Source organism: Lipotes vexillifer, unplaced genomic scaffold (assembly GCF_000442215.2).
Source record: "Lipotes vexillifer unplaced genomic scaffold, Lipotes_vexillifer_v1.1 scaffold648, whole genome shotgun sequence".
Classification (NCBI taxonomy): Eukaryota; Metazoa; Chordata; class Mammalia; order Artiodactyla; family Lipotidae; genus Lipotes; species Lipotes vexillifer.
Window position 1 is genome coordinate 2623285 of NW_006797096.1, and position 11272 is coordinate 2634556.

The 11272-nt window shown below is 36.9% G+C and overlaps 1 protein-coding gene and 1 pseudogene across 1 annotated transcript in view; both read right to left on the bottom strand.

Moving 5' to 3' along the window:
* LOC103081385 (alpha-enolase-like) overlaps nucleotides 1–3923 on the bottom strand; it is a 4577-nt pseudogene extending 654 nt beyond the window's left edge.
* Nucleotides 3924–4259: 336 nt separating this feature from the next.
* TMEM237 (transmembrane protein 237) overlaps nucleotides 4260–11272 on the bottom strand; it is a 24707-nt gene continuing 17694 nt past the window's right edge. The window contains 7 exon segments of the mRNA XM_007469218.1: nucleotides 4260–4787; nucleotides 6494–6615; nucleotides 7437–7530; nucleotides 8216–8289; nucleotides 9384–9575; nucleotides 9869–9992; nucleotides 11248–11272. Coding sequence (XP_007469280.1) covers nucleotides 4720–4787; nucleotides 6494–6615; nucleotides 7437–7530; nucleotides 8216–8289; nucleotides 9384–9575; nucleotides 9869–9992; nucleotides 11248–11272 — 699 coding nt within the window. The 3' untranslated portion in view covers nucleotides 4260–4719.

An 11272-nucleotide genomic window follows, 5' to 3' on the forward strand; every position in this document is an offset into this window, starting at 1 on the left:
CCAGTGTTAATACAGCTTACCTTTTAAAGCATACAAAATCACAAACTTTCAGAGTTTCTTTATTGGCCACAAAATTTTAATTCCGTAATATGTAAAACCAGGGACTCCAAAATGCCCTTTACACCTCAGGATCATTACTTATGGCCATTTTTTATGGAATCTATTTTTCTTTTATTCAAAGGCCACCTCAGAGTTCAGCGTTAAGTTTTATAACCCCATACACATACCCCCAAAGCAGAATTAATTGCTGTCTCCAAGCTGCTACTTGGCATATCTCTATTAGTGGGCTCACACTAATAGAATTAGTTGTTAATTTCAAAAGACAGAGTTCTTTGGGGGCAGGAATCTGATCCTCACCTTTCACTCTTCAGGGTTCATGGCACAATACCCCAATGCCCTTGATACATGTTTGCTGTCATTCTGAGTCTCTGCTGTGTCGTGTTTCATCACTGTTCAAAGAGACTTGCTGTCCACCAGCACACTCTGACTTCCTTAGGGTTCATGTGATGCAACAACAAAAATCTAACCTAACTCTAATCAAACCTCTAGCCCTAACCTCCAGTCTACAGGAAATTCAGGAGGTAGAGAAACAAACTGAATGATACTTTTACGGGTAAAAATAATCAAACAAATAAAAATGTAGGTGGGACTATTTTTAAAAACTGGTTTAGATTCTTCATACACACATACACACACACACACACACACACACACACACACACACACACAAACTATCACGGGGGAATGTAGAATGGTATGGCCTCTCTGAAAAGAGTTTGGTAATTTCTTAAAAAAACTAAACATGGGGGGCTTCCCTGGTGGCGCAGTGGTTGAGAGTCCGCCTGCCGATGCAGGGGACACGGGTTCGTGCCCCAGTCCGGGAAGACCCCACATGCCGCGGAGCGGCTGGGCCCGTGAGCCATAGCCGCTGAGCCTGCGCATCTGGAGCCTGTGCTCCGCAATGGGAGAGGCCACAACAGTGAGAGGCCCGCGTACCGCAAAAAGAAAAAAAAAAAAAAAAACTAAACATGGAACTACCATACAACCCAGCAATTGCACTCCAGGGTGTCTCTCCCAGAGAAATGGAAACTCACATTCACTCAAAAAGCTATACACAAATATTCATAGCAGCTTTGTTCATAATAGTCAAAAGTGGAATCAGCTCAGATGTCCTTCGACAGGTAAGTGGTTAAACTTCAATCCATACCTTGGATCATGGCTTTGCAATAAAAAGGAATGAACTATGGCCATACAACGTGGGTTAATCTCCAGGGAATGCACTGAGCAGAAAGAAGCTAATCCCAAAAGATTATATACTGTACGATTCAACTTATAACATTACTGAAATTACAAAATTTTAGAAATAGAAGACATTAGTGATTGCCTGGGCTTAGAGTTAGGGGTGCAGGGAGGGAATGTGGGAAGGAGGTTGTGTTTATAAAAGGGCAGCATGAGAGATTCTTATGGTTTTTGGATGTGTTCAGTACCTGGGCTGTGGTGCTATATAAATGAACCCTACACAATTGATAAAATTGTATAGAACTTAATATATACAGACACACACAAGTGTGTACAAGTAAAACTAGGGATATGTAAAACTAGAGATATCTGAACAAGATTGGTAGATCATGTCAGTGCCAATATGCTGCTTGTGATATTATACTATGAATTTTGTAAACTGGTATTTGGAGGCACTGGCCAAGTGTACAAAGGATTACTCTGTATTATTTAAGTTTGCATGAATCTACATTTATCTCAGTAAATTTTTCAACTAAAAAATATCATGGGGGGGGCTTCCCTGGTGGCGCAGTGGTTAAGAATCTGCCTGCTAATGGGTTCGAGCCCTGGTCTGGGAGGATCCCACGGGTTCGAGCCCTGGTCTGGGAGGATCCCACATGCCGCGGAGCAACTAGGCCCGTGAGCCACAACTACTGAGCCTGTGCTCTGCAACAAGAGAGGCCGTGACAGTGAGAGGCCCGCGCATCGCAATGAAGAGTGGCCCCCGCTTGCCACAACTAGAGAAAGCCCTCACACAGAAATGAAGACCCAACACAGCAAAAATAAATAAAATAAATTAATAAACTCCTACCCCCAACATCTAAAAAAAATATATATATATATCATGGGGGAGAAAAGATGAGATCATTTTAAATTTAGATAACAAACTGAATTGCATAAACCTTGACTAGATCTTAAGAGACAACTGGGAAAATTTGAGAATGGACTGAAATTATTGTTTTTCCAACTGTTTTAATGTTATTGTGCTATGCAGGAAAATGTTCTTTTTGGAGGATGCATGCTTAAATATTTGGGTGAAGTGACATGATGTTAGCAACTTACTTTCAAAAGATTTAGCAAGAAAAAAGGATGTATAAAGAAAGAAAGCAAATGAGGCAAAAATTTAACAATAATCTAAGTTGATGTAGATTACAGTTGCTATTACATTAGTCTTTCAACAATTTTACATTTGATAGTTTCCAAATAAAAATCCCTCAGAACTCACTCACGTGTATAGCCTTTTCTTTGTCTCCACTTCCACCAGTAGAAATCCTATCCATCCTATAAAGGACCTGCACATACCCCTTACCTGAAATACTTCCCTAGATTCTTCAACTCCTATGCCCATCTCTGTCTTTTGACTAGATTATGAGTCACTAAGAGGCAGGTACCACGTTTTATTCATTTTCTTTCTTTTTTTTGTCCTCTCACAAACCTAGCAATTTGATCAAGATCAAATCAAGTCATCTATTGCAATCTAAGCTTCATTTCATAATAAATTACAAATGGTACACGTAGGCCAGAGATCCCAAACGCTGGCTAGTCTACTGGCTATATCACAACCACTTGGCATACCTTTTTCTAAAAGACAGTGTTCCAGGTACCATCTCAGACCCAATGAATCTGAATCTCTGGGAATGGAGCATAGAAGCCTATATATATTTTGTTCTGCCTGCAGGGAGTGGGGAGAGGCAGGTATTAATTACTGAATATTTTGCACCCAAAAAAACAATGACAAAAACCCCACTGGGGATCTTGCTTTTTGACACCTCAGGAACTCTACTAAGTATACCGCTCTACCCAACATGTGATGTATGGAGAAAGGTGAGAAAAAATGATTTTGAGCCAATCATGGAGACATACGTTAGCAATGAACTTCCTCCAAGTTTCTCAATCATCATGGCCAAAAGTTTTTTGATAGATACCACTGTGTTTTCCTTGATGAAAAATTTGTACAGCTCCACCAGATTCCACGGATTGGGACATGGACATCTTTGGGGGACAATATTCAGCTCACCAAAATCCCCCACATTGGTTCTTTCATGTTTCTCCTTGACGACATTGTTCAGGTGTGGTAAGCTTCAGCTCTAATGAGTGTGGCTTCCCTGAAGTTTGCTGGCAGGGAGGATCACGAACTCCTGCACTGCCAGCTTGATGCCAGCATGAAAAGCATTGCTGATCACAGTGAAAGCTGGAACAGGCAGGATGACTTCAGGATTGCCAGTGGATTCACAATTCTGTGACAGAAGGGGAATTTCCTTTTCAGCAGCTCTGGCCTTACAAACAGCAAGATATTCCTAGTACGGTGTGCGTACCAAATTTAGACCTGTGCTCAGAGCCATCCAACTCCATCATCAATCTGTCACTCCTCTTCTGCTCCACAGCATTCAGTGGCTTGCTAATCAGGGCAGGCCCAGTTTTACTGAGGTGCTCAAGAGCTTCTGAGACACCTTTTCTCACAGTGAGCCTTAATGTCTTGAGCTCTAGGTCTCATACCAGTTGAGGCATCACTGGATACAGCTCTGAAGAGACCTCTTTGAGTGCAGGACCCACCTGAAGAGTGGGATTTCCGTGACAGCCAAAGATCTCTCTGACAAAGAGCTTGAGATTAGGTATGGTGAATTTCTACTCATACTTCTTGTCATGTAAGAAAGAAGCAGGGGAAAGGGTCTGCAGAGGTCAAGTGAGTGTTAATACGCTCGCAGGCCTCTCCTTTATTCTCCTGATCTCTTGGCCCACTTGGCTTCTCTTCTGCAATATATGTTTTTTTAAAGCTCCCTAAATGATTCTGATGTGCAACCAGATACGGGAACTACTGGTACAGGTCTTCAAGAAAAACAAACTTTTACGATTATAAAACTTTTCAAATAAAAGTTACATTTCCTTTTTATTAGCCATGAAATAAAGCATCTTTCAAGCTAAATTACATTACATTAGACTTATTACACGATACACAACCACTGAACCAGTTTCAAAAGAAACAAATTTCATATTTCAATTTATTCAGTAAGGAGACATGAAAAATAATGAAGGTCCTTTTTCCCCCCTTCTTCCCTATTCCCTAAATTTATGTTTAAACCTGATACATATTTTGTAACACTAAAGTTATGGCTTTTTTAAAAGCACTGTATACAGTACTTTTAAAGATAATGATTATAAATGCAACTAATTTGAGAAAACAGGAAATAAACACTTGCACCTGCTGGTTTCTACCTCAGCATCTCCTTTGTCATAAAGACAATAATGCTATAGAAATTAATGTTTGGGTATAAATCACAGATATAATTTTAACATTTTCCATAATCCTGAGAAATTCTTCAGTATTATATAATTGAAAAATCAATTCCAAATACATCTGTAAATATCTTATAAAAATACATTTAAAAACAAGAATGGGAAAAATTCTAAATACTAGGTAATTACTCTGAAGGTGAGTTGGCACTATGAAGAGGCTTTGATTCCTTTATCTTTATCAGGATATTCTTCCACATCAGAGGAGAACATCAACTCTGGGAGAGAAGATGAACAAATCACACTCAAAATGATTTCCCATATTATATGATAATAGAAAGCCCTCAAGTACACGTAAGAATTCTTGATAGTGAAATCTGATTTAAAAGGTGAACTAATGAAAAATGTACACGTTTTGCATTTTGAGATATACAAGTTTTGAATGTATTATAAACCCTTGAAAAATAAAACATATAATAGAAACAATATAATAACTCTTACCAGGAAATTTAAGTCACTTAGAGAATCCAGGATCATTAGACATCTAAGAGGTCTAATTCTATAATGATCATGATAACCTAAAATGTAGGACACAGATGCAGTGGAGGACCTGGAACTAAGATAAGGTGTGTGCCAGGATATCTTAAATATGTTACCCTATTTAATCACCGTAACAACCCTTTAAGCTAGTATTATCATCCTCATTTTATATTTCCTTTTTTTATCCCCATGGAAATGTTATTTGACTCACATGACCCTAAAAGCAGGATTCTGGAAATATCTGATAAGTAACACACACTTTGTGATTTAGACTGAATACTACACAAGCCAGCTGCATGCAGCTTTAATCCCAACCACAGTGCAGAATGTTATTAGTTGACATTTCTACATTTAAACTATTACTTAGCATAGACATATAATTTATTAAAATATCAGGAAATACAAAAAAAAGAAAACCTTAGGAATTAATAAAAGAAAGTCACCTGATGTAAGCATTAGATGAAAAAATCTTTGAATGACTAAAAACTATACTGAGTGAAAGAAAAACAGCAAAATACTTAAAGCCTAAGAAGATTTTTTTTAATACTTTAAATATATCCAAAGGAATAATTAGTGAACAACATGAGCAAAGGTACATTTATGAACGAAAATACACAAGATTACATTTTTTGTCTTGGTTTTTACAAATGGAAATGTTGAAAAGATTCTCAGTTCCAAGACTTCTGAGACATAGGCTATAATCAGTTGATCAAACTGCAGTTAAATGCTCAGGATGTTTAACCAATCAAGAATAAAATAATAACCAAAGTCCAGAAAATATCAAAGAGATTCAAGGGTGAAATTGTGGAACATCTGCCAGGAAATACAACCTACAATACAAATACTAAGCAGTTCCCAAAGCAGTGCTGAAAAGACTAGCAGTTTGCTAATGTGACCCTTCTTCAGGTGTTCTGAGAGGGGTCTGAGGACTAGAGATTAGCAAATCTCACTTCACCCTGGGCACACTCAAGGTAGGATTACTAAACACTTCATTAGACAATAAGGGGTTAAGATTTTGTGGCAGGCAGAGGAGGAGGTAAGAATAAATTCACTTGAATATGTGTCTAACAGAGGCTAATAGATGAAGCATGATTTATTTCACATTAAGAGATACTTTGATCAGAAAGACTAAGAGAAACGAAGAGCAAAAACTTCCTATAAAATACCTGAAGCATTCCAAGAGAAGAAATGCCTCCAAAATATGAGAAAGGACCACAGAAGCCCCTCATTAAGTATTCGGTACTTCAAGACTACAGCTCTCCTATACACTCCTCCCTGCTTCTCGTGGCATTCTGTTTCAGCACTTTATTATTACTCTTCTTATGTTATTTTACTTTAAATATATCTTTGTTATTGAAATGTTGTAAGCTGTATCCATTAAAAGAAGATTTATAAAGTCATTATAGAAGATTTTATGATATACTATATTTTCTTTAATACATACCTTCACTAAGATCCATCCCTGGCCTATAAGACAAAAAAAGCCAAGATAATCCAACCAGAAGGGCCACCACCAGATTCACCACAATCCATGGCTGGAGAACCTGTTCCTCAACTCCTTCTGCCCTAAAGGTACAGAAATACTCATTAGAAATGTCTTCATTTTGGTCCATATATCCAGATATATCTATTTTATAAACTTAAAAAAAAATGAGCAGTCCTCACCCAGAGGAATAACAAGCATAAACTATAAGTTCCCTATAAAATAACACCATATCTATCATGAGAACAAAGGTTCAAATGTTACTGAATTCTAAACAGATTTGCTTTGTACACAGATGTAATGGAAATTTACTGTTGCCAAAGAATTTTTCTAAGTTTCCCTTCCAACTACTGTTAGTGCTACTCTTCAATCATTCCTTTCTCTCTTAACCTCAAGCCCCTAGCCACTCTCTTCAAACAAGACTGCCCCTCTAAGTTTTGTGAAGTGGGATCTCAGCCATCCTGCCACTCTCATGGTTGGCCGCTGATCGGCAGAAGCAGACTCTCCCTAGTCCACTCTCTTTCTGGCCTGCTTGGTTTCCTGATTCTATCCCAGGTACCAACTCCCATCACTACTCTACGGTATCAGGCTCCCTGATTGGGGGTGAGGATGTGGGGCTCCCTCAGTTCACCATGTAATGATTTATGTTAAAACCATAACTTCAGAGATTTAAAACAGATTTTTTTACAAAACATTTCATTAGAAATGCAGGAGTATACAATAGTTACCCATTAACTAATGGAATAGGGTTTTTTTTGCCATAATTTTGGAAACAAAAACAGGGCCCTCAATATTATTTATAGATGAAAACAAGTAAAAGAGTGAAAGGATAAGAACAGCACCATTACTCCCATCATTGCTGTTATTACAATCAACAATTACTAATGCTACTGTGAATTCTTACCAGAGGCTACCATTAACAGAAGAAGGTGTGTAAAGGTGGATTCTGTCACTTGTCATTTGTTGACTCAGAGATAATATAAGAGCAGTAAAGTACACTGAGAAAAAGACAAATGAATTACTAATAATGTATTTTTAACAATTATTTTAAATTAATTAATAAAATTAATTAAAAATTAATTATTTTAAATTATTTTTAACTTATAGATTACTTTAAGGTCAAAAATAATCTGTACTTTGGGGAATGATGATACCAAAAAAATTTCACTTAGTCAATTTCAATAGGCTGGATAGTCTTACATTATTTTTCAAGAATATAGGTAGAGAAGGGTCTTTTGATGCTCACTATTTCATCATTAGGCTGACAAGAACCTAGAAGATCTTTCAAGAAATTGAATGACTTACTCAAGGTCCTAAAATTAGTTTTATTAATATTCTCATAATTAGAACAAAATTTATTCCAAATTATCAAAAAGATATAAAATAGTATTTGTTACTAAAATGCCCTATCAGCTCAATCTGTTTAATGTTAAGTAGAAAACACAAAAGTTAAATATTAAGCAATATAGAATAACAAACTTTTAAAAGTTATTTAGATAACCTCTATTAAAAAATAATTCTATCAAAATTATGCCTACCATGGTTTTTTAATTACAAATTCCACTGAATAAATATCTTTATGTAATGTTTATAAGTAGCAATAATATAAAGTCCTTTTTAAAATAAAATTATACTCTTTCTGGTTCAAAGTTACAGAGTTATCAAATTAAACTATTTACTCACAGAAAGATGCTAAAGCTGTTGGATCCAGGGCAAGAAAATTTCGGATTGCTACTGATGTTTTAGCAAAGTCAATCCTAGAAAATACAAAAGCCTCTTGTCACAGTGCAGCTGTAAACTTCTTACAAAACTGTACTCTCTGGACAATAGTTTCTTCCTTCTCTATTTTAATGCTACCACATGTGTTGTCTATTACTATGCGTTAAGTAGCTACAGTTTATACTTAACACACATGAAAGAATATCTTATTTACAAAGGCAACATAAAACATTTAACTAGAAGACTATTTTAGTCATCATTCCTTTAGAGTTAAGAAGAAACAAGTTAAACTTGATTGGCAAATTTCATTAGATTCTATTATACCTCTTTCTATTACCCATATTATTGGGTTATACGTTGTTTTTCTTAATGGGTTGAATTGTGTTCCCAAAAAGATATATTGAACTTCTAAACCCTGGTACCTGTGAACGTGACCTTATTTGGAAATAGAGTCTTTGCAGATGCGATCAACTTAAGATGAGCCCGTTACAATGGGCCCTAATCCAACATGACTAGTGTCCTTATAAGAAGAGGACACACACAGAAGAGACTAGACTGTCATGTGACAACAGAAGGAGAGGTTGGAGTGATGCATCTACAAGCCAAGAAACACCAACGACTGCCAGAAACCTCTGGAAGCTAGGAAAGAGGCAGGAACAGACTCTCCTTGAAGCCCTCCGAAACAGAACCAACCTTGCCCACACCTTGATTTTAGACTTCTGCATTCCAGAACTGTGAGAAAATAAATTCCTGTTTCAAGCCACCCAGTTCGTAGTACTTTGTTACAGCGCCCTAGGAAACTAATAAAATACCCAGAGTCTTGTCTATACCTGATTCAGGTCATCTGGAAGATGTTTGGGACTTTCTGAGCTGATTATATTTGTATGAAATTTTGGACTTAGAGTTGATGCTGGAATGGGTTAAGACTTTGGGGGATATTTTTGCTCACAGTAGTCTCGTCCCCCACCCCCCCAGAAAAAACCAGAAACAGAATGGCTTTTTTAAAAAGTCAAAATAGTATTAATATGCTATAATTCTATTTTGAAAATGTCATAGTCAGTCAGGGACACATTTTGCTCAACACTTCCTCCTGAAGAAAAGTTAGAGGGATCTGCAGTCTCAAGAGTCTTACCTGTCAAAAGCTGAAACTGTACTTAGAGCCAAAAGCAAGTAGAGAAGACTCTGGAATGGATATGCTAACGTCTTGTATTGTTGCAGAAGGTTTGAGAGGTTAGAAAGCTCGTCTCCTGCTAAAACATATATCACAACAATATTCCACACAGCACAGCCAGCCAAGAAGCCATGAGAAAAGAGACCAATCATCCTGAATGGAAAAGGGTTTCATTATTATACATGAATGACAAAAGTAAAAAAGCTAAAACATTCTTCAAGTCTCTTCGCATAGAAGAATAAAATTCAACATTTCACAAAAAGTAAAAACAAGTTTTTCTTTTTACCACACTGATAGGCAGATCATTTAACTCTAACTGAATGTTTAAAAACTATACCCACCACCATTTTAAGTTGTCAATTTTGTTAATAGTATTGAACAATCAACACTTTAAAAAAAAAATTATGGAACATTTGTTTTAAGAGAAGTCCAGCAAAATCAGCCACCTGAAAGCCCGGTTCACTGACAGTGCAACATCTCTGGTGGTCCAGGAAGGCTTCATGTCCATCGACACATCTATCTTTTCTGTGGTCTTTATCAACTCTGAGCGATCAGCAGCCTGGAATCGCCCTAAGAACACAATATACAACTATAAACAACTAACAAGAGGGAACCCTGGTGGTCTTTCTTATTATTCTACACTTAAGAACCCTCACACTGAGACTGAAATTTTGCTGTTTTCCTAACTAAAAATTCTCCCTGATTTGGTCCCTACTTCAGAAGGCTCTTTTCTTTCAGTTTATAAAACATACTATATTTTTATCTTTAAGAAAAGTAAACAATGTCCATGCACTTTCTTCTCAACCCAAAATAGATGTTAAAGTAACAGTCTTAGAAATCAATTATATTTAATGAAATACAATAATGAACTTGCAACTCAGAACAAAGTCTGGAAACCCTTAACATAACATAGTCTAAAAACGTCTAATTTAGAGACTTTACCAGTATTAAAGTTTAAATCCCAACACTATAAGTGTAAGTCAATATTTGAAAACACCTTAAATTTCTTAGGAAAAGATGACAGTTAGTGTAGCATGGCATTCTGTGATGACACCAAGGAAGCCCTCTTATCTATTTTTAATTGTAGCATTTCATTACCTGCTCCACCACCAATACCACTACCAATTGCAGAAAACTGGTAAAGTACAACGAAGAATAAAGAAACGGAGCTTCCCTGGTGGCGCAGTGGTTGAGAGTCCGCCTGCCGATGCAAGGGACACGGGTCCGTGCCCCGGTCCAGGAATATCCCACATGCCGCGGAGCGGCTGGGCCTGTGCGTCTGGAGCCTGTGCTCCGCAACGGGAGAGGCCACAACAGTGAGAGGCCCACGTACCGCAAAAAAAAAAAAAAAAGAATAAAGAAATGCGTGGGAGTAGAGGGAGATTTTTAAAATTACCCATAATTCCATAACACAGACACAACCAGCATTAATATTTTGGCATATTTCCTTCTAGTCTTTTTTGTCCTATGCAATTTTCTATAGCTGAAATCAAACTACATGTGTGTATTTATGTTTATTTTTCATTAGAATCTTCCCATGAAGTGAAAAATTCTCCCTAAGCATTATTTTTAGTGGTGCAGAAGATTTCATCGTATAGATATGCCATTAACTGTCGGAAATCATTCCCTTCCTGTTTTACATTTAGGTTTTTCCAGTTTTTCACTCTCATGAATAACAATGTGATGATTAGCTTTATGTACAAATTCTTACCCATATTTTTGCTTATTTCCTTAATTCAGATTTCCAGAAGTATAATTCCCAGGTCAAAGGATATCCTTGCATAATTCTTAAAGAGCTCACATTCCAAAGCAAAGACCTACTTACGGCTTTTTTCCACAAACACTTTCCC